Genomic DNA, 27,597 nt, shown 5'->3' with positions numbered 1-27,597 from the left:
TGCTGGACCTTGCTGGGGAACACTCTGCCTTCAAAATGTCACACGACCGCCGTCCACACATTTGGGTCTCTGCTGTAAACAGCGCCTCCTGAGGGAATCTCTTCTGGCTTGACATAAGCTGCTCCCAGCCAGCTCCTGCCCTTCTCTGCCATAGGACCCTGCTTCATTTACGTATAGCACCTGTCACTATCTGAAATGATGTGTTTATTATCTATCTCGCTGGCTGAGATAAAAGCTCCATCAGAACACATCCTGTCTTGCTCACTGCTGTATTTTCAGGAACAGTTCCCGGCATGGAATAGGTACACTCCTATAACCAATAGTTTTGTGACTTGATGAATTGGCTGTTAGCACAGGAGCTCAGGGATCAGTGAAGGGAGCAGCTGACTCACTCGATCGAAGGCATGTTGGGTGCAGACATCGGGCTGACCTCCTTGGCCTTCTGCAGTGCATGTTTCTGGTTGAAGGCCTCTTCTTCCTCCTGTTCATCCTAGACACAAAGCAGAGATGGCTTTGCCTGGGATCCCCAGGAAGGAGAGTAGCTTCCCTTGGCTCTCCTAAGGAGGAGTTCTGAATACCAAGTGAAGTGAGGAAGACACAGGAAGAGGATAAACAAGGCAGTGAGATGTTAGGTTGGCTGGGAGACCTATGACGGCCAGAGGCCAGGCCTCTTGGGAGACAGCAGCCTCACAGCTCCACTGTGGCTAGCAATCCTTGTCTCCATCCCGGAGCCATCCATAGGCTGGCCAGGAGAATCAGAAGTCTACCCCAACCCCTAGCCCTCAGTATAGCTGGTTATGACTGTGGAGGTCAGTGGCAGGAGCTGACACTTCTCAGATGTCCTACAATGTCTGGAAGCGACAGAGCAGGGGCCTTCCAGGCAAGGAGCCTGCTGAGTAAAGTGCTGAGTGCCCCATTGCTGTGTCTTACCTGCACAGCCAAGTGGGTTCTCAGGTAGAGAGCTCATCCCATCAGCATCATTCCTACAAGTGTCCCCTCTATGTGATGAACCCAGGGAAAACCAGCTCAGGTAAAATGACTAGAGCTGATAATAGTACATCCATCTTCAGAGCATGCTATGGTTTTTCACAGGCATTATTTCGCTTGATCCTCACAGTAAACCTGTGAGGTATACAATGTGGGTACAGCATTCCCGTCTCACACATGAGGAAACTGACGCTAATGGAGATCAGGAGTCCAATCCAAGCCAACACAGCCAATGCAGGCATGGGATTCAGGCCCAGTTTCTCAGCAACTAAAGCTGGTATTTTTCCTACCATATATGCAGATACGAAGACCCTCAAGGATGTACAAAGAACATCACAGAATGCATTGGAAGAAGCTCGGAAATGACAGCAGGATGCTATGCACCTCTGCCCAAAACCACATCGGCTCTCTCTATGGAGAGAAGGGTTTTTACTCATCTCTGTAGACCATCCCACTGCGGTTAACGTTGCCTCCCCAGACTGGGGAAGTTAATCAGAAAAGGAAGGAGCCGTTCTGTGAGAAATTTAGTATCTGGCTTCATTGAAATTTTCCCAAAATGACCATGGCTACTGGAATAATCCAACAGCCATAGCCTGGGAACTGTGACGGCCGTGATCTCTCTTCCACCAAAACCCAGAGGGTTAAGTCATGTGACCTGGGTCACAGTGCCATAGATTGCAGTAGCAGAGATGGAATTGAAAACCAGGGCTCTAGAATGTTCTTGACTCTCCGTGATAATCCTGGAAAGGACTCCTTTGAGGGATCATAGAAATTAAGATGTTATTTTGTGTTTCTTGAGTCCCCCAGGCTAGATTGAGGCTCACCAAACTCAATAAAAGCGAACTAGGCTTCCTTCAGGGGTCTATGGTTATCCAACCGTCCAGAAGTTTCCAGAAAGGTCCTTCTTGGCAGGCCTGAGTCAGACAATGTAGACTTTTGGAGGGTTCCAAAAGCTGGAGGGTACCCAATGGCATTAGAGAAACATCAGATCCCTAGAGAACAATGCTTACCTTGGTCAGCTCCTGGGCATTGGCCAGATTATCCACAGCGATAGCCAAGAACACATTCAGTAGCGTGTCTGGGGTGATGAATTAAGGATGGGCAAATAAGAAAAGCAAAAGTCTTCAGCAAGGCTGAGAGGCCACCTAATGATCTTTCCTGCCTGGGACACTAACAGGAACAGAAGCTACCCTGAAGAGTCACCTAAGCAGGGGCTGTGGGAACAGAGAGGGAGAGGTTGTACAGCTCTGTTGAAAGGAGAAAGGATATGTCTTCCCTCCTTCTGCATATCATTTTTACCCAGGATAAAGAAATGCCTGAATTAAACCACCTGGGAGCCAGATGGGGTGAGAAGAATTAAGATACTGTGAAAAAGTATTATTTGGTCTTTAACTGTGTTTCCTGGCATACAACTCTTAAAATCCTTAGAAACTCCAAAGTGTTATCTGGTAGCCCCTAGGTAGCTTCTGCATGGGGGCTGGTCAGCAAAGCAAGGCAAGGTTAGAGAGTTGGGACTGTCAGCCCTAACCCCCCAATCTCTAGGGAGAGGAGAGGGGCTGAAGGTTAAGTTGGATCAACAATGGCCAAAGGATTAATTAATCATGCCTATGTAATGAAGACTCCATAAAAATCCAAAAGGACAGGGTTCAGAAAGCTTCTGTATAGCTGAACATGTGGAGGTTCCTGGAGACTGGCACTCCCAAGAGGGCATGAAAGCTCCATGCCCATCCCACATGCCTTTTCTTCTCCCTCTCTTCAACTGTATCCTTTGTAATATCCTTTATAATAAACCTGTAAATGTGTTTCCCTGAGTTCTGTGAGCCACTCTAGCAAATTAACCAAGCCCAGGAAGGGGTTTGTGGGAATGCTGAATTGTAGCCTATGGGTCAGAAGCACAGGCAAAGTCACCTGAGGCATGCAACTGTCATCAGAAGGCAGGGGCAGTCTTGGAGATGGAGCCCTCAACCCGTGGGATCTGATGCGATCTCCAGGTAGACAGCGTCAAAATTGATTAGAGGACACCAACTAGTATCCACTGCAGGACCGCTTGCTTGTTGGTGGGTTAAAAAAAAAAAACCATGCATTTGGTCACAGAAGTCTTCTGTGTTGATTGTTGACGAGTAAGGGAACACTCTGAGAAAGCAAAAGCACTTTGAGTTTGTTCAGCCACATTCAAAAGGTCTTTAGACAGCTGTGGCCTTTACCCATAGCAATACCAACTAAGAGAATCGTTGAGTGAGATGTGTAGACAGCTCAGTGTAGGAGCTCATCTCCCCATTCTGGGAGGCTGGAATTGAATCTCACCTACACCAATGAGCATCACACTATTCTGTCCTGAAATACAAAACAAAGTGAGATTCCACAGCCCCTGCTACTGAGCATCTCCCCAAAATGAGATGGTAACTTCGCATTCTTCTTGTGAGGGTCCTGAAGGGTTCCACAATTCATTTAACAAAATGTCACACAGCAGACATGACTCACTCTGAAGTCCACTCCTATGTCATACTCTAGGCCCTGAAATCTCAATTTCCAACTGTCTTCAACGCCTAGGTGTTGTGGAACATAGAACTGTTCTAGCACTGATGCCCAGCTCCGACAACCCTCAGAATATCTGGAAAATCACGGCGCCATTGGGACTCGTAGAGCTTTCACGTCTGTGACTCACTGCCTTGCATTCTTTTCATGAGTTTCTCATATTGTGCTTCTAGTCTGATCCAACCTCTAGAAGTTTTCAGAGCAGAAAACGTAAAAGAGCACGTCTTTTCTATGAAACTATGAAAAATGCAAAAGTACACCTACCTCCCATGGCTCTCCCTTTTTGTTCTGCTAATCCAAATTCACAGCAAACCCCAACTCCCCAAAAGCATCTAACAGTTGTATAAAAGTCCGTAGTTATGAATTACATGCAAATAAACTATCTCATTTGGTATTCACCACTAACAAAGGAGATAAATATTATTCTCTTTTCAGTTGTGAAAAATAGAAGCTCAGAGTGATTAAGTAACTTTCCCAAAGCCACACAACTGATACACAGAGTTGCTGGAATTAAAACCTAAATCTCCTGGTCTAGATCTTGTGATCGGATGAGGCACTGGAGTTAGATGGAACTGATCTTTAGTCTCCCTTTACAATTCAGTAGTTATTTTACTTAACTGAGATATATTTTCTTTGTCTTATAAGGATTAGATGAAACACTGGCTACAAAGCACTTAGTTTAATGTCTCACGTGTAGCACAAAGACAATAAATATTTGCTATAATTCACAGTAACAGCATTAATCCTAACACTAATTTTTGAGATCTCACTATGTGGCAGGCTCTGTTCGACATTAGCATGTAATTAAATCATTAGTGCTACAGTGTGCCTGTGATTTCAGCCTACAGTGAGCTCTGCCTTCTCTAATATTCTCCAGCTCACAGTACCTCCAACCATTCAGTGCAACATCGTCCTGTGTTATTATTCGTGTACACGACAGATTTGGATAATACTCTATCTTATGTTTGCATTATTGACCCAGCTAGTACACAAATTCCTTCAGATCAGGATCCTGATTTACTTTAGTACACCAAACAATGTCCACGCCCCTGCCCTATCAACCCACGCCCTAGCACCACCACCAATACTCCTCAAATGCTGGTCCCGGAAGGCGGGCAGCTTGAGGAGGTACATCCTGAAAAGGATACAGTTGCCAAACAAGGTGAGCACAATGAAGTAGATGGCAGACCACATGCCTGAGCTGACCCCGCCCTGGGAGCGGATTCCATTGTACATCACCTCATTCCAGTCCTCACCCGTCAGGATCTACACAAAGCAAATGACAGGCGCATCAGAAACCTGGGCTGGTGGAGAAAATGGGGCCAATACCAAGGGCAAATTCTGGGCCTAGGTCTTTTGCATCTATCCCCTTGCTTGACCGTCCTGCCAGGAAGTTATAAAAAAAAAAATAGTAATTCCCGGCTGGGCATGATGGCTCACACCTATAATCCCAGCACTTTGGGAGGCCAAGGCGGGTGGATCACGAGGTCAAGAGATCGAGACCATCCTGGTCAACATGGTGAAACCCTGTCTCTACTAAAATTAGCTGGGCATGGTGGTGCACGCCTGTAGTCCCAGCTACTCAGGAGGCTGAGGCAGGATAATTGCTTGAACCCCGGATGCAGAGGTTGCCAAGATCGCGCCATTGCACTCCAGCCTGGGTAACAAGAGTGAAACTCCATCTCAAAAAAAAAAAAAATAGTAATTCCCATAAATAATCCTAAACTTTCTTTTGATACGGAAGAGAATTTTAGGCATTGAAAACAGAAGGAGAGCATCAAAGGGAAAGGTTCTGTTCCTCCAACTACAGAGTGTCTCCTACCTCCAGCTTTGCAAGGTCCTTGTGGAAATCATACAGATCTGGTGGTCTGGTCATTATCTAACTGTCCTCAGAGCTGCCCAGATACAGTGTCTGGAACAGTGGCATGATTAGAAAGAGCCTTGTGGGCTGCAGTTCAGGAAACTTGGGTTGTGGTCTAACCTCAGATTCTGGCCAAATAGAATTTTTCTTTAGGTCTAAGACACTATTGATTTTGAGTTTTCCCCATGATTTAAACAGTTGAGTTTTGAGGGAAGTGAGGGTGAAAAGAGACCTTGTTAAATAAACACCATTTAATGGATACCTCCTTAAATGGGTTAGAAGATGCCCCTGGATTTCAGAAAACCACAAATGTGATTCTTGGCTGAATGTCTCAGACTCAGTGTCTCCTGCAAACTCACAGGTGTGGGAGAAGACAACGAGGTGGTCCCAACAGAGCTCTCATATTAGTGGCAAGAACAAAGCCACAGAAGTTCTAGGGATTACTGTAGTAATGACTGCTGAACTAGAAGGAGTGCCTCATCCCCTGGGAGGAGCCTGGTGAGGAAATCTGAATTCTCCCGACACTCTTCCTTGTCTTGCAGTGTGTAGTCCAAGGGACCCCACACAGCACTTCTGACCCATAGCTGGCCTCATACCTGGAACACGGTCATGATGGCTGCAGGGAAGGTGTCAAAGTTTGCTGAAGGAGTCCCATCATTAAAGTTAAACCTGAAAAATAAAATGGAAGAAAGAAGGGAATGAAAATCTCACATACCAAGTTTTTCATTCCCAAGATCATAGTTTTTTCTTTTCTCCTTTCTTCCACAACCCCCCTCTTCCCTACTTTTTCCCAGTTCCAAGTAACTTACAGAGACTGTAACAGTTCTACTATTGATGAACTATGCACTCTGAAGGATGTGGGTAGTGAGACAGGGGTTGGGCTGCCCATGCTGCACATTTCAGGGACAGCACCAAAGACATGGGTCCCCAGAATGAGAACCCTTTACAGCATGAAAGGAATAAAATGGAGAAGTTTACTCCACATATACACTCACTCAGTGGTCAATTCACGCCATGGGCAAGGGCAGACAAGATAGTAGTTAACACGATGGACGGAGTTAATGACCCTAGCCCAACACAGGCTATGACTGGGTTTTGAGCGTCTTTTGGATGGAAAGCTTCTGAGCACTTACCTGCCTCCAAATAACTGCATTCCCAGGAGAGCAAAGACAACGATGAAGAGGAAGAGGAGGAAAAGTAAACTGATGATAGACTTCATTGAGCTCATCAAGGAGACCACCAAATTCCGTAGGGAAGCCCAATACCTACAAAACCCAGACAATGTGACAGCTGTGAACACTGCATACCAAGTCACCCCCGCAAGCCCAGCTCAGCATGTGCCTTGTAGTTTATGAAATAAGCTGCATTTGTATATTTGTAGGAAGTAGAGAGGGCAGCAACCTATTGCTCCCCTTAGGAATGTGGCATCATAGATATTTTTGGTTTAATCTTTGGAGAAGAAGGAAGAGCTGAAGAATAGAGAAGGGGTAGGGCAGGGAAGAGATACTTCCCCCCATGGGGGAAAGAGGAGATGGGGTCTACTCTCAAAGTCATTGGGAAAAGTCCAAATTCTGATCACTTACTTGGTTATTTTAAATATTCTTAGAAGCCGGAGGGCTCGCAAGACACTGATTCCAAAAGATGTACCAGGTCTGAAGATTGCCCAGACCACTTCAAATATACTGCCCACTGTGACCTAGAGAAGCAATGCCAGCCACAGTGAGAGGAGGAGGAAGGAGGAGAGGACAGGAGGAGGGTGGAGGAGGAGGAGAGGGGGCATTCTAGCACCCAGCATACAATCAACAGCTCTCAGTGGGGGATGGGGAAATAAAAACTCTCCTCTCCCACCAGCCCTACCTTCAGTGGAACTACCTATGTGGACAGCTGCCACCTCGCTCCCATTGCTCTCCAATCCCCTTCCTAACTTTGATACTTTGTACTGTAGATTGGCTTTCTGACTCCTGTCCTTGGTGAAAACTACAACAGCCAGTTGCTGCTTCTGCTGCTCTGACACTACCACCCCTTGAACAAACTGACAAAGGAGTGGTACTCAAACCACGGAAACTAATTTGAATTAGTACAAGTTGCATCTCAACACAGAAATTTTGCAGGTCTGCATTCTCTCATCATCCAAAAATTTAGTGCTAACAAGAACATGTCAGTCCTTGATATAATAAATATCTTTCAGACATTTGAGGTCTTGCATCCTTCAATGTGACAGTTCACGGTGACATAGGATCTGATTGCTACAATTTCAGATGAACATTTCAATTTCCTTTTGTTTTAATTATATATTTATCGAATGTCCACTGTGTTCTAGATCTTGTGCTAGGAAAAATAACAAATATTAATCCCGACAGCAATGCTGAAAGGTATGGATGCAAAGACACTAAGGTTAAAGTGATCTCTCACTAGCTGTTCTGCCTGAAAATTGCCCCTACTCAGAACCATATGTTCCAAGTTAGAATGTAGATTAGCAAGTGCTCAAAATCTTTAGCACCTAACTAACTGAAGCTTTGGCAGAAAAAGTAGTGGGATTGGCAGAAAGAGAAGTGGTTCAGGAGCCCAAAGTTCCGCAACCCGGTTCTGCTGCTAAGTGGGTATACGGACTCGGTCACGATAGCTTCTGTTTATTCTCGTTTAAGTGGGAAGACTAACTTCTGAAATGTAATATAGTTCATAGGACTCCTGTAAGCAGCAGGGGACCAAAAAAAAAAAAAAAAGGTATGTGAAATCACCTTTAAGTGTTAGCATAATATATACATTTAGATATCCATACTACATAGATTATTTCAGCTAGCTGTTTTTCTATGTGGGGACGTGCTAATATAAGGGTGTGTGTGTGTGTGTGTTTGTATGAGGGTCTATCTAGACAATTATCCCAATTTTAAATGGAAACAGAAGAACAAATAAAAAAGCTTCTCTTTCCTATGGAACCACCAGAATCAAGTCCCTTGTCCTTCCCCTAAGATAATAAGTGGTTCAAAACTCTGGCTATGGGTAGCTTTGTAAACTCTCATGGAGCTGTACACTTAAGTGTACCCTCTATAATGCATGTGTTACATTTTACTAAAAATATTAAAAATCAAAGAGCTTAGAATCAATCAACCCTTGCATGGGAAGGATTCACTGACTTCTGAATTCCCTTTAGCTAATCTTATCTATTCTGCTTTTATATATTCTGATTTCAATGCCTCATGCTGAGTAAGGAGCAAGCTGCTTATCTAAAACCAGGGCCTATCAACACGAAGCGGAAGCACAAGCAGGCTTTCGAGGACTTACCCCAAAATCAAAGCAGTTGAATGAAGAGTGAAAATAAAGGCGAGGCCCCATGCCATACATCTTCAGGGACATCTCCAAGAGGAAGAGTCCCAGAAACAGAAATTCTGCATAGTCTGGAAGTATTAAAAGTAGAGCGTTGGTTCCACGTGTGGGGTGGGCTCATGCACCCCTCAGCTAGCACACCTACTTACAGAAGAGCTCACAGCAACACATGGTCAGGATACCCAGTGGCCGTGTCAGGCCGCGGCTGGGCAGAGCCTAATGATGTCTGAGTACCCTCTGACCCAGGCTGAGTCCCAGGCATGCTCAACAAATCAGCATTGCTCTCTTTCAATAGGTAGGCCTGTCTCTGGCCTTTATATGGCTGAGAGCCCTCAGAGGGGAAAGAGAGGACTTACTATGTCTTTGATGAAAGAGCTGGATTCCTCCCCACATACCCAGCAGGGACAGGCCCCTGACCCTCACTCTCACTCAGTGGCAGTCTAATCTAGAGCTGACGTAGAAGCTCTTCCTTTGGTCTATTTGACACCTCCATCGCCTTGAGAACTTCCTGCCCAGGATTTCCATGATCAAAACTCCCTATCACTGAGCCTCCTTAAGAAAGAAAGTGAAGGCTTCATGGTACCAAAAGGTGTTAACTTATGCGATCTTGTTGATTCATCAACAATGATCTGTTTACCTAAAGAATGAAAGCTGGAAGCAGTCACAAGATACTCCAGCCCCGCTTGAGGACGATGTGGCCTCCCTCACAGTGCAAAGAGGCAGAACCCCTCCTAACAGGGTGCTTTGCTCTCTTGTGTTCACACACACATCAAGCTGCCCCACATGGGGGCCAGCAGAGGAGGCTTTAGAGAGAGGCTTTACTTACAGAGGAGGTGGGTGAGCCACTGGGGCTGGTTGTGATGAACGATGGCCACACAGGCAGTGTTGAGTGCCACAAGGCTCAGGACAATCCAGTAAAACACCTGGGATTTAACCATGTGGCGAATGGAGATGCGAAGAAGCCTTTCCTTGTGCCGGAAATAAGAGACCCCATCTACCTTTGCACTTTTGATACTGGCTCGAGCCAGAGGTGTGCCTAAGGGGGAGAAGGAAGGAGGAAGAATGAGGCTGCAAGGTATCCTATGGTCACCCTCCATGGTCAGGGAGCATTCGAAGGGCAAGTCGGGCTGCTCTAGTCCCAAGGGAAGGTCACCGCCACATTGCAGGTCTGGGGAATCCCCGTCTTGTGGGCTCCGTAGTTTCTGCAGGCAGTGACCCTGTTTTTCCTCTCCGGGCACTCTCAGTCCTAGAGAACGTAAGAGGTCCCCAGGCAGGACACCAGATTGCAACAGATTGGGCTTCTCTCTTGACCTTTCCTTTTAAATATGCTTCAAACACCGGAATCTTTCTGCTGCATTGGTGATATTTCTACCACTGGCAGCACAAAAGAGCAATGAGTTTTGTAAGTCTCTTCTGCTTTTCAGGATGGAAGAAGACCTGCTTTGTCTGGGGAGGAAAAACCTGCTGTCGGCCACAATCTCTAGGAGAACCTGAGATGGAACACGTCACGTTATAGAATTGCCAATCAGACTGAATTTCACATGATGGAAGTAGTTGGGGGCTGCTGTGGTTGAGCGCATGGCTTCAAGATCTCACATCTGGGTCCCTGGAAGCCACAGTTCCTCAGAATCCTTTGAACAATGTCCCAAAGTAGATTCTCATCATCACACCCAGGAGAGAGTGGATACCTCTGCAAATGGAATACATCTGCCACACCTGAAAACACTGGGTTGGATTCTTAGCCCTAAACTCCATGAACCCCATGTTTCATGTGAACAGCATCCCCAAGTCTTTTTTTTTCGCTATCTAGATTAGATTTCTGCCCTTTTCCTTAATTGCATTCCTAAATTCCAAACTCTTTAGATTCTTTCCCTCCTTGTGGTGCTTCTCAAAGGCAGGATATTCCTTTTCATGGGAGACTCAGAGAGGTAAAAGATCCAACTGGACCCACTCACCCACAGAGGAGATATCAACACAGTGCTCATCACTGGAGTCTCGGGTCATGGCCTCTGTCCGGCTCCTTTTGATGGTTGCCCTTCGAAGCACTACACCAGGGAAAGGGAAGGCCAGTGAGAGGCCACAAATACTCCTAGACCATTCTAGATAAAATTTGAGGACTGCAGGCAAGAGGCCTTGTGTGAGGTCCTTGTGACACAGGCATCTGCCTTTAATACCTAAGCTGGGGTAACAGAAATCAAGGATGTCTACAGGACCACAAATGCTGTGCTCACCAGCACCTCCTGAAACACAAGCGCTCTGGAAGCGATGCTAGAGCCTGTCTAACTGCAGGAGGTAAACAGGCACTCCGTGTCCATCTGTCCTGGCTCTTCAACTACAATGCCACCTCCTGGTAATGAAGTAGTCTCAAGGTGATCCCCATACATTTTAAGAGAAGGTCCCTTTAGATAGCATTGGTTGTAGGATGGCCTTTTTCTTGCTCAGTATCAATCACACGCCTTGGAACAAAGCAACTCTTGGGTTTCATTTTCATCACTTTAAAAGGCATTTAAATCTGTGACTCAATTCCCTTCATTTTAAAGCATGAGGGATTTTATGACAGAAAGACTCTCATTTCAAATCCCAGAGCACCCTCTTTTCTTTCTCCCCTTTTGATCAAGAGAGATTGCCATCGCCTAAGAGGGGGCAGATGCAAGTAGAATAAGGCATCAGAGCATTTCCTTACCTTCTAAGGCGGATGTTCCAGCATTTTTATTTTCTTCAGCGAGCATGACTTCCTCTATATGGAAACAAATGGTTTGGTAAATTATCTGTAAATGCCAAATTATTCTGCAAGATGAAAATCCCTCAGGGACAGCTCTAGCTCAGGGCAAGAGAGAGAGAGCAGAGTTCAGGGCCTGTCATAGCCACCAGCTTCAGAAAGAAAGCAAGTGTCACAGAGGGTGCACAGAGAGCTCCTGAGAGCAGAAAGGAAGCCTTGGGTGGGGGATGCTTGGGGGGAACTGGTAACAGCTCTGTGTCTAATACCTCTATTCAGGAGGCTACCTGTGAGAGGAGGAGAAGAGGCTAAAATCCCCCAAGTTGATAGGAATGAAACATTTCCATTTCTGTTTTTAATTCCACCCAGCTTCCCCTCTTTCCTAACTCCCTGAACTTCTAGCAACAAGTGCTTGCTTAGCTTCTCTTGCCAGTGGCCACTGGTCATAACATCTATATCCTCATCCAGGAGCTGAGCCCGTGTTTTGGGCTTTAGTCTATGTCTCTGAGGAGAGGTCAGAGGAAGACACCCAAAGGTCTTTGGAGACAGCAGCAGGGCTTGTGGGCTTCCTCCTGTCCCCACCGCTTCAATCCTGTCTTGGTGGACCAGAGCTTCAGCCAAAGAGGCTTGGGCCCATCATGGATTTGTCTCTAAGGTATAATGAAAAAAGTAAGTATTTGGTTTTTGTCTCTTTCCTGGCAGTCCTTCATATGCTAATGAAATGACTCATGGAGCAGAGAGGGGCCCTGGAGAAATTAGAGGAGATGGCTTGTGGCCAGAACAAACAGCCTCAGGACTGGAGGCCAGAACTTTCAGCCTCCCCCTGTGCCCACTTCTGGGGAGGAGGAGGCACTAGAGATGAGTTTAATTGCCAACGGCTGATAATTTAATCGAGCATGCCTATGTAATGAAATATCCATACCCCCCCTAAATGTTGGGGTTCAGGAAGCATCGGAGTTGGTAAACATATCAACGAATTGGGAGGGTAGTGTTCCCAAAGAGGACATGAAGCTCTGTGTCCCCACCCCCGTTACCTGCCCTATCACCTCTTCTATTGGGCTGCCCCTGAGTTGTAGCTGTTCTAATACAGTATGGTTTTTCCAAAGTTCTGTCAGTCATTCTAGCAAATTACTGAATCTGTGAAAAGTTGGGGGGGCGGCGGTGGTGGTATAGGAATCCCCAGATTTGTAGTCAGCCAGGCAGACATGTTGATTGCCTGGAACCCCACTTTTGGCTGCCATCTAAAGTGGGGGCAGTCTTGTGGAACTGAGCCTTTAACCTGAGGGGTCTGTGCTAATTTGAGGCAGTATTTAGTGTTAGAATTTAGCTGATTATTGAACACCTAGCTGGTGTTAGAGAACTTAAGGACGGTTGGAATGATAGATTTGCCTGTTGGAGTTCTATAACGACACCACGCGGTCCCCTGTGCTTTTCCCTCTTGGCCCCCCAGGAGCAGTCCTATACTCTACTGAGGTGTCACATCTGACGGGTAACATTTTCTATTAAGCCTTGCTGGGCCAAATCTCACCAGCATCGCTCCAAGTGCACCAACAAAAGAGGGATCTGATGGGATCCTGCATGCCCTGTGAGGAGTGATGGGATGAGTTTTGAGCTCAACCCATAGGCCAGGGAGCTGCAGGCCTCAGTGAACATTCCCCAAGATCCCAGCTGCTGGGGGAAAGCTTGCTGCAGACCCTACTACACAATGGTTTAATTCAAACACTTTTAACAAGTAAAAGGACAAGATAGGTGAAAGTCATGACCCTAATTCCAGCTGCAGATAAAATGGAGAGTATATAATACATTTCCTAGGGAGGGGAACATTTTAAGGCTGGGATGGTACTCACAGGATGGCCGTTATTACCAAGGCATAAACGTTTGCTTTCTTTTTTAAGTATAGCCTCTGGTAAAATGCTAAGTTAGCAGGTTAAGTGTTATTGGTGGGGTGTTCCTTCCTGCAGACATAAAGGGTTTTTAAGTCATTTTATAGCACATGTTTGGAGGGCATCATTTTAACATCAGCTACTTGCTAAAATACCTCATAGCAACTTTAATTACCTTAGCCAGACAGTCACTTTTGCTGTGCACACTGTCTGGGCTTTGGGGTGGGCAGGTCTGGGGACCCCCCAGGACGGATTGAAGGTGTGTGATGCTGCTGAGATCTCTGAGAAGCACTCAGGGCTCTGGATGTGCTGAAGCCACCCCCCTTCCTCCCTACCCCATGCCTTTTGCCAAGTTCGCTTTAGAGCTTGAGTGTCTTTCCAGGGAAATGTAACCCATATGTCTCTGATTCACTCGCGCTCCATTTGTAAAGGGAAGGGCCAGGAAGCACACTTTGACGTCGCAGTGCGTCTTTTTTCTTAGAAGGAGGAGAGAGCTGGCTTTGCCAACTGGAAGAAAGGGAAGCCTTGGAATTCTGTAAGTATTTGAAAGGCAGAGCCTCAGGGAGCAGCAAACTGTGCCGCCTGACCTGTGTAGGTGGCCAGGGCTGGGAGGGCTCCTTCCTGGGTCTGCTGCCAGCTCTCTTAGTGGTCTGTCAGATGGCTCCTCCGCCGAGGAAGCCAAGGACAGCTGGGACCATCAAGCTGCCTGCCTGGCCTGCAGGCAAATCGGCTCGCCCTCCCATGGCAAGCCTGAGTTAACCATTCTAGGAAGAGGTAGGGGATATTCGTGTCCGCTTCATCCCTACACAACAGCCTTGGAGGAGAAAGGGCGAAATGCACGTATAGTCAACACACGTCGCTCACGTTTCCAGAGGCTAAAGAGAGTGCAGATGCCAATCATATATGTACTCTCCCAGCCCTTGGAGATCACCAAAGTTGCCTGCAGAGTTTAGGGAGGGTTTTTGTGTGTTGGTGTTCAAAGTAAGTTCACAGTGTCATTCCAAAGCTCCTACAGAATAAGGCTCAAGCAACTAGGCACTAAGTCATACTCAAATTTTTCCTCTGTGACCTCACTTTTGTGCTATGTTTTCTATTAGGAATAGAGAAAAGATACTGACTGTCTTATGTGCATTTTTTCTATTTAAAATAATCACTACTTCCTCTGGAAGAAAATGAAGATATATAATACTAATGCAATCCAACCTTTAAAATAAAGAAAGTAAATCCGTCCTTCTTCCTGACAAGTATGGGAGTGATTGATGCCCCACATAAGCATCCAAACCGCAGCCAAACTTGAATCTGGTGGCTCTGTGGGTTAACGAAATCATGATAGGTTTGGACCTATTCTCACAGGTGGCTGAGAGCTATTCCTAATGCTGAGCCACAGGGTGAGAACTGATAACAGCTCAAGGCTTAGGAAGACACCTGTTTTCACCATCTACTCCCTGGATGGTGGCGATGGCTTCACTATGATTCCCCCTGCTTCTAGCCTTGTCCTTCTATGGACTATTCTCAATGCAGCCAGCACGTGCTCCTTTATGGTCTAAATTCAGAGCATGCCAGCCCTCAGCTCAAAACTCCTGTGGTTCTTGCATCACTCAGAGTGAAGCCCATAACCCTTACAATGGCCCATAAGGTCAAATATGATTGCTACCCACTTCCCCCCGTGGTAGCCGTCACTCTGTCTCCTGTTACTCCTCTCTATTCCTTCCCTCTTCTGCTTCTTGGGCACTCCTTGCTCACTCCCATGTTAGGTACTTGGCACTGAAATACTCGTCTCCAGATCTTCCTGTGGCTCACCCCTTCATCTCTTCAAGTCTACATACCAATGGGCCCACGCTGACCTCCTATTTAAAACTGCGGCACATTCTATGCCCCATAACCCTACCTTGATGAGTTTTCCCATCGTACTTACCGCCTTATCATTGTCTTATGAGTCATTCATTTGTTATTTTGTTTATTGCTGCCTCTACAACTAAGGAGCTTTGCAAAAGAAGAGCTTTGGTGAGCTGGTTGACCATTTGGCTCATTGCTGTATCTCAAGTGCTTAGAACAGGGTCTGACACAACACAGGCACTCAGTAAGTATCTGCTGAACAGACTGCCCAGGAACGGCGTTATAAAACACCACCAGCCCCGCCTCAGCTCCAGGATTGGGTTACGTTTCTCTTATTCAGTTCACCTTGGTAAGTTGCCTGTCTTAAGGTGTTTGGTAGATGGGACAGTTTGGTGGAGGGACAGCTAGACCCCAGAGGATACAGGTAGGATGAGCAGGGAACCTTAAGAGCCACCCAGCAGACATCCACAGTGTCTCTTCTCGTGTCTAGGCTGCCCCTTGAATCAGGGCATCGGGAGTGAGGGGCCGGCCCTGATGTCTCTGCAGCCCACTCCCCAGGCTCCTGCAGCCCGCCAGGCCTACCTGCTTTGTCTATCCAGGCCCGGTAGCCATTCAGCTCGCGCTCAATCTGCTGCTGGCGCCGCAGCTTCATGAAAGCCCTTCGGTTCTCCACTCTCTCTCTCTCTTTGGCAAATTCCCTGTGAACAAGAAGGATACGATTCACTGGGTTTGGACAGGGCCAGGAATAAGGGAGAGGGTGAATCAAGCAACAGAGACAGCATCCGAGCCACACCTCTATTAAGCCCAAGTCCCCTTTCCTCCGACCCAGGCTGCAACTGTGACCTCCTTACACTGTTACACAGAAACACACCTCATTTAGCCTCACACAGGAAGCCTTCCCAGACTAGCTGCGTTCCAGTCAGGACCAACTGATTGCTTGCTCTATTTTGAAAGGTATTTTCTTAGCCATGTGAGAAGCTAGGTTTCAAAATGCCACGTTCCACCTCCTCCGCTACAACGAAAACCCTTCACCCTCTAAAGGGCGCAGCTGCTTTCTCCTTTTCCTAACAATAGTAACTAATGTATATTGACCAGTGATGATATGTCAGCTCTGTATCAAGGTTTTCACACCCGTTAACTCATTTAATCCTCACAACCATCCTACGAGGTATTAATACTATTAAAATTCCCATCTAACAGATGGGGGAGCTGACTTTAGTGAGGTGAAGTGCCTTGCTGAGATGTGAACTCTAACCACAATGCTGTGCAGCCTCGGCTGCCCTGTACTGGTGCTCAATAAAAGCTGCCACTGAAGATCAATGAGGCTGACGACTTGAAAGGTTAAAATGCTATTCAAAGGTGGCTGATATCAGTTAAATAAGAAAGGAAGGGTCGTGGGAAGGATACCTGACTCCCGTAAAGCCAGTGGGAAGGTGGGGTGGGTGGAGGAGAGATGAAGAGGCAGAGGGAAAGCCCAGGTGAGGTCAGGAAGAAGATAGAGCCCATGATAGGCTCAAGGGACCAATCTCACTCGCTGTGACAACAGAATGAGAAGGCTACAGTTCCACGGGAAAAGAGGAGAGAAGAGAACTAAGGGCTCCCTGTAGAGAAGAGGAGGATCAAATTCAATGGGTGAACAGATGGGGATAAGTAAATCAGTTTGCTAACAGATTCCTCCAGAAGCCACCTCTGGCAATGCCTTTCTCCTCACCACACATCCTTCCAGGCTAGGATGCTGCTTACCTGTGCAGTGGCTCCTATCCACAGCTCAGGTGTTCTCCTACTACTGGGGAAGCTGTTTTGCTTATTAAATGTGATCCCCATAAAGAGCTGCAGGCCAGGCACAGTGGCTCATGCCTGTAATCCCAGCACTTTGGCAAGCTTAGCTGGAAGGACTGCTTTAGCCCAGGAGTTCAAGGTTGCAGTGAGCTGTGATCATGCCACTGCACTCCAGCCTGGGCAACAGAGCAAGACATTGTTTCAAAAAGAAACAAACAAACAAACAAAAAAATAGAGCTGTAGCTTGAATCTGAGGGGAGTCCAGCACCCACTGTGGGTCCTGCCAGTTTCTCTCTCATGTCCAGGAATGAAGAAATGAATGAGGGGCTGGGGGTTGGGCCCCAGCCACAGTGCAGGGAAAGGGGAGGTGCCAGTCTACCATAATGCCAAGAGACACCTGCTCGGCCCTCACCTGGCCTTTCTACTGGGATAGAGCTGGTTTCCTTGGGTACAGCCACCTGCCTACAATCAGGCAGAGGAGTAGGGAAAGGCACATCGGAAGGAGAAATTCTCCCACGCTTGGCTTCAGGTTCACTGGGTTCTATTAAAGGTGCTGTTGGGGAAGGGAAGAAGAGAGCCAAAATGAAGAGTGACCAGGGCCAGTGAGGGCCAAGGTAACTGAAATCAAGCCCTGAAATGCCTCCTTTCTGCTTTCTGAATTTCAGCAATTTGGAAGTAACAAGGGGCTGGCTTGGTTCATGGCATCACCACCCACCAAAACTCTTACCTTTGGCTCTTTGCTTCTTTTCATCCCTCCCGTCCAGTTAGTACCATCGTCCTGTTGGTTCTACCTTCAGAAAAGCACCTGAATTCACCCTGCCTCTCTATCCTCACCATGTTGGTCAAGGACCTCACCCTTCCCTGCCTGGATCACTGCAATAGCACCCAGCTGGTCTCTCTACCTCCTGTCTCTTTCCCCTCCTTTCACCCATCTCACACTATCAATGTTATCTGTTTTTTTGAGATGAAGTCTTGATCTGTCACCCAGACTGGAGTGTAGTGGCATGATCTCGGCTCACTGCAACCTCCACCTTCCGGGTTCAAGCAATTCTCCTGCCTTAACCTCCTGAGCAGCTGGGATTTCAGGCGCCTGCCACCATGCCCAGCTAATTTTTTTTATTTTTAGTAGAGTCAGGGTTTCGCCATGTTGGTCAGGCTGATCTCAAAACTCCTGACCTCAGGTGATCCACCCACCTTGGCCTCCCAAAGTGCTGGGATTACAGACATGAGCCACCACGCCTGGCCCAACGTTATTTTTTTTTTTTAAAAAGGACATTCGCTGAATCTTATCACTTCCACACTTTCAGTAATAACCACAGTAAGTAACATGTAGAGCATGTCTTAATTTACCAAGCACCTTCACACATTTTGCTCATTTAATGTTTACAACCATTCTGAGAAGATATAATAGGTATTTTCATCCTTAACTTAAAAGTTATGCAACTTGATGGAGTTTAGGCAAGAAACAGAGCCAAGATTCGAGCCCAGGCCTTTCTCCCATAAGAGCCCAAGTCCTTCATGGCCCCCATATTTGCCTAACCTAATGGCATTTTTACATGCAACTTCATCTTATCATAGGTATATGTCTTGATTTTTCAACTAAGCTCTGGGGGAATCCAGAGAGGTTTAATAAGAAGGTGATATTTGGAGCAAGACCTTGAAAAAGGAGAATTTAAGCAGGCTATGACCAGAGGAACATAATCACCCTGAACATCTAGGGTAAGCCTTATGATCAATGTATCCATTTTCCAGCTCAGAAAACTGAATTTAAAGGGCCTTAAGTGGCCCTTTAAGAGGGCAAGTGTCCAAGGACACATAGCCACTCAGAGGAACCACGACTCTCAGATGTAAATTCCATCTCTTTCTACTCTATTCGCACCTCCTCTATGGCTTCCAGCATCCTCTGCTGAATGAAGAGGATGAAGCCTTCAAGCATGGCCTTCAGAGTCTTACATAGTTGGAGCCAAACCTTTCTCTTCCCACCATCCCCGCCCACCCCCTGCCTGCCTACAACCCACCACAGCCATGTTTCAACCACAGCACATTCTCCACACTTCCTGAAAAGGCAGGGTGGGCGTTCAAGGCTAGCGCACAATGGTTATCTGCCTGGAATTCCTTCTTATCTGCCTGAGTCAAAATCCTTCTTCAAGGCCACACAGGAATGTTGGCTCTTCTGTTTGGGTCCCATCATCCCTGACTCCCAACTTTCCGGCCTCCAGTCTACCTCTTCTTCATCTCTTTCGAGCTCATCTTGCAGTCAGACCTTTACCATGGTCAGTATGTGTGACTGTCTCTCCTTCTTGTGAGCTTTTTGTAACCACATTCTGTGCCTTACTCAACTTTCTATCTTCCCAGGCTAGAGTAGGCCTAACACATAGTGTAAGTTCAGTAGATCCTTTTCTATGAAAAATATCCAGGCTTACTAGGAGAAATGATAGCTCTTCCCTGATTCCCAGAGGCTTAAAAGGAGTATGCCATCTCTGCACTGACCCAAAGGGAGCAGGTAAACCAGCGGCAGGCGGCAGCTCCTGCATGCCGCCACCAGTTTCTTGTGGTTTGACTCCACTATAGTTACTGTAAATTGACTAAGAGGAATGGAGTGTGTCACCTCTATATGGCCTCCAGAATGACGACGTAGCTTGATTTCTTCTGGGAAAGGCCAACAGACCCGTCTAACCTCCCTTTGTCTAACCTCCTCCGGTTGCAGGTTAAGCGCTGTTTCCACATGCTCCTGGTGTTTGGAAGTTTCCTAGCTCCAGGTCTCACCAGCTGGGCTCCCTGCTCTTCTTTGCCATTGTAAGCTCCCTTTCCTCCCACCCTCCCACCTGGCATCCTAGCTGGAACTCACAGGCCCGCAACCCGACGAATCTGGCCAAGCCTCTTGGCTAAAAGGAGTAAAGCAAGGAATGTGCACCACCGAGGGTACCTCCTAAGCAGCTCCAGCACCTTAAAGGAGGATGTGGGGGGCCTTCTTTATCAAGCGGCCTTTTTTGTTTTGTTCTTTCACTGGGAACCTGGGTAGCAAGTCCGGCACCTGTGTTTTTCCTAACTCTTGTCGCCCCTCCTCGCTTGCTGTTATAATTGTTAGTACCCATGGCCTGTCTCCCTGATTAGTCTGCAGACTTCACGAGGTCAAGTAAAGCCTGCATCGTAGCACATTACAACAAGGGTCTGTGAAGCCTAACCCAGTGTCTGGTGTGACAGTAGATTCCATAGATTATAGAGACAAAATATCGAGAACAGCTAATGTTCATATAACACATTTCAACTTGTTAAATTTACCCATTGTTTTCATGTAAACTATTTCATTTATAGTTTCAAAAGCCCTGTGAGATTCAGAAAGATTACTTGCCCAAAACAACCCAATTAGCAAGAGGCAAAGACAAAATTCAAACTATTGTCTTCTTCCAGTTTATGTTCTGTTTTTATGATGCCTTAGCTGTCTTTCCTGCTATCTAGAAGTCAACATTTAAAATCTACAAGAGGGATTTCATTTCAGCCCAAGGTTGAGGAAAATAAGGATATAAAAACAGATGGGTTTTGTTTTTCTTTAAGGGACTATGCTTTTCATTGAGACAGTAGCATAAAAATCCATTGCTCTGTGTTGGGTTATTAAAGAACTAGAATAAAGTTCATAGTGTTAGTCAAGCCAGTGATCTACTGTAGATTTTGTTTCCATTTATTCATACACATATTGCATTCTGTAGCGAACAGGAGCAAATAAGATTCAGCTTCATAAACCTTAGATTTAACATGCCCACCAGGCTCATGAATATGTATGTGGCCAGACCTGGGAAAGAAAGCATACTCCTTTAGCTGGTCCCTCTCTCTTCTCTGAGGGTCTGAGTACCCTTTCCTCCTCGCAGAGGATCCTGGGGTTATTCAGATGGTGATGCTTTTGCAAAGATAAAGCACATTAACATTATTTGGTTAACCAGATGACTGCTGAATTCCCTCACTGAAAGGCAGCTCGAAGCGGGGCACTACTAATATCTTAATTTATCCAGTTCCCTTGGAGCAAGGCACAGGAAATGTAAAAGGGGTATCCAGCCTATATTAGAAGAATGTTCATATTCTCTAAGGCCGCTTGGCAACAGCCTCTGGCCTAAGAGGACAGGTAATCAACTCCTTTTTATTTGTTCTATCCAGGGTTTCCACACCCAGAGATACAACAGAACTTAAGATGGGATGAGTCTAGATTTCAGAATTCCAAGCAAGGGGAACAGAAACAAATCCCCATGTGATGCAACAGGAACACCACAGGTCTATTTTCAGAGCTTGGGATATAGGTATCCTCTGCTGCTTACAAATGGGGCAGTTACCTCGCTGTCTCAATTTCTTCGTCAGAGTTGAATCAGGACACATATAAACCCTAGGCTCATAACCAGAGGCAGGACAGATCTGGCTGACCCTGAGAGTCCTGACTAGATTTCCTTAAGAGATTGTATAGTGACACAAATCCAAGTCATGTTTCACTGCAGATACTTCCCCTTACCCAGTTCTGTTATCCTTAATTTCTGGTTGTTCCTCAGCCTCAAACCTGGCTCCTCTGAGGGAGGGTGACCTGTAAGTATCCTCACATACGGCTCTTGCATAGGGGGAAGAAAGGGGAGTTGGGGTTGAGCATGGATGAGCCTCTATTCCGGATCCCACGTATGTACGCAAGGCTTGGATTTGTGAATTTCAGTCATGGAAACTAAGAACAAGGTGGATCTCTTCGCACTGCACGGTTGAGTACAGTTTTCTTCTTTTATCCTGGTTACTGCATTTGTATTTGTGACTGCTTTTTTTTCTGCAACAGTGTACATAAGAAATATAAATTGTAAAACTATTAATACACAGCTAATCCTATATTACTCATCAATAAGATGAAGTGGAAGAATTACATAATCTCAAACTAGGTAGAATGCCCAAAACATTTATCATGTGTGCCTGGAGGGGTGAGGGGAAAGAAGACAGAGACTTCTTTGAAAGTCTTTTTAGGTTATTATTAAAATTAATATTTTATGAATGTCTGAACCTATAAACGAGCCATTGCTACAGACAAATCACAAAGTGGCTAATCTCTGCCCTAATAAAGTAACTGGTTTTAGCCCATAGGCTGATACTAGGAGGGGCTTTGGTCATTCACATTTCTAGAACTGATTATGCTGTTGCTAACTCTTGGGGATTAGAAGTGAGGCTGATGAAAGCTTAGCTCCAGCCTGAAATGTCTGCCCATGTTATGTCACCCCAGAGTCAGTCACAGGGCACCTGGACGGATATCTCAATGCTTGTGTAGTGATGAAGATGTTCTGGTAGGTCCGCTGGGCTAAGAAAGCTTTTGTTGGAGGACTGCTTGGCTCATGTTTCAGCCTCTCACTCCAGACCTCTCCTCCTGGCTCCAAGCAGGGAGATTTGTTTACTGATGCACAGCCCCTCACTGCTGTCATGGCAACCAAAGAGAAGACAGAGTGCCAGGATGGGCCAGCCTGTGTGACTCAAAAATCTGTTTATCCACACTCCTGTACACACTTGCATGCTTCATCACACACACATTGGCATGGATACACACGCTCATCCTGGCACAAGCAGCATATGTAGACACACTCTGCCAAGCACACGAATGGCCACATGGTCATATTCCTATTAATCTCCAAAGTCCATATTTCAGAGAGCTTTGCTACCCACAAGAAAACCTTGCCAAGGTTCCTGTAAAGTCTTTGCTTCGGGAAGGAGCAATTTGGGTTAGACATCAAGAAAAACCTCCTCAACCCTAAATGTTCTGAAACTAACAGAGAAATTGGAAGCATGATTGGTAATTCTGTGTTGGCAGTGGTTTCATTTCAGTGCCATTGGAAATGAGCTGGGGTTGGGGTGAGCCTTTTCAGTGTTCATATATTTTCTGTGTTCTTACGAGCTTAGAGAACGTTTTCTCCCATTTTTCAGAGATGCAAACACAGCCCCAGAGAAGGTAAACACCTTACTGAAGGTCGCAGAGTTCAGCAGTATTAAAGTTATTTATGTTTTATCCCTTGACTTGTTCCAGAAAGGATTTAAGGAGACTTAGGTTGTCAATAAATAAAGGCCAAGACAGAAGCTAGCCCTCTAAATCCTATCCATCATTGACTCTAATAAGCAGGATGGGGGAGGCATATCTCAACTACATCACACGGGGTCACTCTTCCTTAGAATCTGGAGCTATGGGAAGGCTCCTCCTATGAGCAGAAATCCTTCCCTAAAATAAAGGCAAATAAGTGGCATTACATGAAGCGCTGTATCCCACTCCTACCCCTCCGCCTTATGTCCATGGCAATGGAAGCAGACCAGGAGTCTCACAGACTAGGATATCGAGAGAGGAGGACCTGACAGATCACCTGTCCGAGATCAGCCTTCCACATGCAGGGAAACTAAGGCATAGAGAGAGGCCAGAGGACTTGCCATTTTCAAGGACTAGGGCAGTCGCGGCTGACCTGGAGCATCGCATTCCAAAGCCAGTGCAGTCCCGTAGCTTCAGGACATTTCGGTTATGCGAACTCAAAGAAGATTGTTCTTTTAGGAGCTCAGGGAATAACTGGTCTTTTCTCTTTTTCTTCTCAACCTTGAGATCTCATTTATTTGTTTGGTAGATGCAGGGGGGAAAAGTGTGACGATTAATGTAAGGGAGATAATGAAGGAACTGGAATATGTTTCCTGTTTTGGTTTTTAACCTTGAAGTTGGTGGAATCCAGGCTGTTAAAGTATAATGATTAAAAGCTCTGAAGTTGTAAAGACCTGGGTTTGAATCCTAGGTCCATCGTGGTGTGATCTGGAGCAAGTTCTTAAACTGAATCTCGGTTTCCTCACTCATAAAATTAAGATAATTATCATACTTATCTCAAAAGGTTGTTGTGAGGATTAAATGATAGAAAGTACAATGTACAGTAGGTGCTCCAAGTAGCTGTTATATTGCTGGCATTTCTGTGAATGTATCTTAATACGGATAACCTATTATCAGGCCTTTATTTTACATATTCATTCCACCTCCAAAATATAATTTATTGAGTCCCTACTACATAGAAGGTATTGTTTTAGAATATGAGAATATAGCAGCAAGTATAATTGGGAGCGTTGGTTTGTACCTGTAATCTCAGATAGTTGGGAGGCTAACGGAGGACGATGGTTTGAGGCCGCGAGTTCAAGACCAGCCTGGGCCACAAAATGAGACCCCATTCTTAAAAAAAAAAAAAAAGCAAATCTTTGTCCTTTGTCCTCACAGAGCTTATATTATACTGCATGAGAAAAACAATAAACAAGATAAGTAAGTACAACATACAGAATGCTATGAACTGATAATTCCTCAGGCAAAAAGAAAGCAGACAAGTATAGTAAGTACTGGGGTTGGGGGGTGGAATGCTGGGCGGAGTGGCCAGGGAGGGCCTCACCGAGGAGACCTGAAGAGCGATATGAGAGGTGTGAGGAAGTGAGACAGACATCTGGGGAGGAGGGCTCCAGGGAGAGGTGATGGCCAGGGCAAAGCTATGGGGCAGAAGCATCTTGCGGGAGCTTTTGAAGAACAGAAAGGGACCAATGTGACTAGAGTGGACGGAATACACAGAAACAGGGTCAACGTGGGTAGCAGGCAGTGGCGAAGTAAAGGGCTGGGTCATGCAGGGCCGTAGAGACCCCATAAAGATTTGAGTTTTAGTTGGTGTGATTGGGAAACCATTGGTGGGTGTCAGCAGAGCAGTCCCACACACAAGTTTGCAAAGAATGTCTCTGGTTGTTCTGTTGAGAAGAGACCGAAGGGGGTTAAGGGTGGAGGCAGGGAGGTCTTCCAGGTTATATCCCGATGAGGGTGGCCTCGGCCAGAGTGGTAGAATACAGCTCAGAAGAAATAGTGGGGCTCTCTATTGACTGTGAAGACACAGCCAGGAGGACGTGCTAGCCACTGAATGAGGAGTGTAAGAGAGACACGCACCCAAGGTGACCCCAAGGTTTTAAACTACAGCAACTAGAAGAATGGAATTAAGTAAACTGGGATGGAAAAGATAATGGAGCAGGTTTGAGAAGGGGGAGGATCAGGAGTTCAGCTGTGTATATAAGTCAGCTGGATATCCTGACACATTTATATTAAAGATCATTAAGCTCAATAGCACCAAATTCTCTGTCATCCACACAATATGTACCAGCTGCTTCAAGGATTATCTGCTGTGAATGAAACAGAACCACCCTAGACGCTCTTTCTCCACCACCCTCCTTCCCCCTGCTGGCACATGCTAGAAAGATGTTAACTGATTATTCAGTAAAACATAATCAAGAAATTGTTGTTGGTATTGCTTCAAATAAAATTTAAAACAAAGCCAAAAAACCCATGAATATTCTTGGATGCTACACTATTTCATTCTAGCTGCTTAACAAATCCCTCCCATGAGTGGGATGATCACGGAATAGCACGTACTATGAACACTGAAAAGTTCTGATTCTCACATGGCGGTACTTAAAACCTCTTAAGAAAGGGACTAGGGGGATCATACTTTCATCTCTGTTTTGCAGATCGGAAAAATAAAGGCTTTCAGGAGTGTTGAAAGACAAAGAGTTACACAGCAGAATTGAGATCGACTGTTTACTTCTCTGCCAGCCTGCGCCACCACATGTGGCACACAGATACTATCAAGGCATGAACTCAGAGGTGCACATGCTGCTTCCTCTCTGTCTCTGCATATAATAGTGTATGTTTGTCACAATATTTCAGTGGGTTCAAAGTCCTGTGGTGCAGAAAGAATGAGCCCCAGGGAAGTAAGAGCATTTCATATTCTTCTTGCTCCCCCACCTACACCCCCCACAGCACTCTAATTACAGTATGAAAGAGGCATCCTGACAGAGAACAAATGGCTGTGTTCTTTTCAGAGACACATTTCGCACTCCTCTGAGAAGCCACAGCAACCAGCTCCCTCCCCAAAAGCTTTGGAGGTGTCTGAGGAGAGGTGCGGCTGTGTTCTAGGGAGTGACTGAGTTTATTACCAGGACGACGCTTTGTACACCTCGCCCTGTGTGGGCATTTTTTCCCCCTTGTAAAAAAGCTTTTAATTTCCCACAATCCTTTGTTCAACATCCCCAGATAATTTAAACACTAAAGATTCCTCCCAGGAAGGCAAACTGTCATGGCTCACCACCAAAGGTTCTTCCTTGTGAAAACAAGCCCTTTTATATGCTTTGAGACGGTCAAGTGGAACAAAGGAGAAGGCCCAAAGCTGACAGAAATGGAATGGTGGAGATGGGAAAGAAGAGGGAATATGGACAACTGGGAGCTCATGGGGGAGACTTGAAGCGAGCAGAAGGAAGTTTAGAGGCTTGGTGTGGACTAATGCACCCAACGTGACTCACCACACAGAAAGGCTAGCCTGGCCTTTCCACTCACTGTCCTTTCCAGGGATGCAATTAAAATAGGATGGGATGTATAGGAGTTTTGATTCACACAGTCATTAATTTACATCTTAATTGCTGTTGTTCGTGGTTACACCTGAAGTCCCGCAGAGACAGGCCGTTCAGCAAATGTTTACAACGTGAATAAGTGCACCACAAGGCAGCCACCAGACAAGACGCAGTTCAGATGTGGGACAACAGGAGAGAACAGAGTGGTGGGGGGCACACACCCTGTGCCTTGGCCTGAAATAACTGAAGTTAGCTCAATTCCAGGTCAGTCCTGAAGCTGTGTGGGTCCAGGGTCTGTGGCATCAACAGGGGTTGGGGGCACAGCAGATCTTTTGACTTCAGCTTACCTTTCCAGGAGAGGCCTCTTCTCTTGGGCTTTCTATGACACCCACGCTTTGGTTTGATTCTTCTCAATGTCCTTCTCTCCTCCTTTAGACATTGGAGTGCCCTAGTGCCCAGGCATAGGTCCTCTCCTCTAGCACATTCTCCCTCCAGGTGACCTCACACAGGCCCTTGGAGACTTCTGACATCATCTCTTTGCTGAAAGCTACCAAACGTTTGTCTCCAGCCTCAATTCACCACTGAGCTTGAAGCCCATTTATGTAACTGTCAACTTGATATCAGCTACTTGGATGTCAAATAAGCACCTCGAATGTAACATGGCCAAGCGATTTCTCTCCAAACTCCTCCTCCTCTAGTCTCTCCCACCTCAGTAAATAATACGACCCAGGTCAGGGGTCCTTTTCCATTCTTCCCTTTTTCCTTATCCCAACCCCAGCCCAATCCATAAGTAATTCCTGGCAGTCTAACCCCTTCTCTCCAAACCCACTGCTGTCACCCTAGTCCAGGCTACTGCCATCTCCTGCCTGGGTGCTTCCTGCCTTCGGTAGGCTGCAACAGCACAGCAGCCTCACTGGCTGACTTCGCATTTCCATGTTTGTCCCAATCCCCCTATTTCTTTCATAGCAGGAAAAGGGGGTGACTTATGAACTCAAAATGCATCATGCTATCCTTCTGTTTAAGGCTTTCTTCTGGTTTCTCATTGCTAAAATACAAACCCTTCACTGTGGCCTACGAGACCCTCCATAGATGCACTCTGTTTCTTCTTGACTGCAGGCATGGGAGGGGGGACTTGCCTGATCACATAATGAAAATTAATGGCCGGGCGCAGTGGCTCAAGCCTGTAATCCCAGCACTTTGGGAGGCCGAGGCGGGTGGATCACGAGGTCAAGAGATCGAGATCATCCTGGTCAACACGGTGAAACCCCGTCTCTACTAAAAAT

The 27,597-nt window shown here is 46.2% G+C and overlaps 1 protein-coding gene across 7 annotated transcripts in view; it reads right to left on the bottom strand.

The window, feature by feature from the left end:
• CACNA1E (calcium voltage-gated channel subunit alpha1 E) overlaps positions 1-27,597 on the bottom strand; it is a 496,128-nt gene that overhangs the window by 72,616 nt on the left and 395,915 nt on the right. For 6 of the 7 annotated variants that reach the window (XM_017524464.2, XM_017524463.2, XM_017524471.2 and 3 more), the window contains exons 10-20: positions 15,725-15,840; positions 11,391-11,444; positions 10,663-10,752; positions 9,534-9,743; positions 8,666-8,778; positions 6,967-7,079; positions 6,517-6,648; positions 5,980-6,052; positions 4,671-4,788; positions 1,998-2,065; positions 393-490 (exon numbers count right to left, since the gene is read on the bottom strand). In XM_017524464.2, coding sequence (XP_017379953.2) covers positions 393-490; positions 1,998-2,065; positions 4,671-4,788; positions 5,980-6,052; positions 6,517-6,648; positions 6,967-7,079; positions 8,666-8,778; positions 9,534-9,743; positions 10,663-10,752; positions 11,391-11,444; positions 15,725-15,840 — 1,185 coding nt within the window. The remainder of the gene's footprint in view (positions 1-392; positions 491-1,997; positions 2,066-4,670; positions 4,789-5,979; positions 6,053-6,516; positions 6,649-6,966; positions 7,080-8,665; positions 8,779-9,533; positions 9,744-10,662; positions 10,753-11,390; positions 11,445-15,724; positions 15,841-27,597) is intronic. The other variant, XM_017524469.2, reaches the window with a different exon arrangement.

The sequence above is a fragment of the Cebus imitator genome, unplaced genomic scaffold (genome assembly GCF_001604975.1).
Source record: "Cebus imitator isolate Cc_AM_T3 unplaced genomic scaffold, Cebus_imitator-1.0 Scaffold33, whole genome shotgun sequence".
NCBI lineage: Eukaryota > Metazoa > Chordata > Mammalia > Primates > Cebidae > Cebus > Cebus imitator.
The sequence above is the reverse complement of the archived record's forward strand: the minus strand, read 5'-3'. Positions and strand labels throughout refer to the sequence as shown.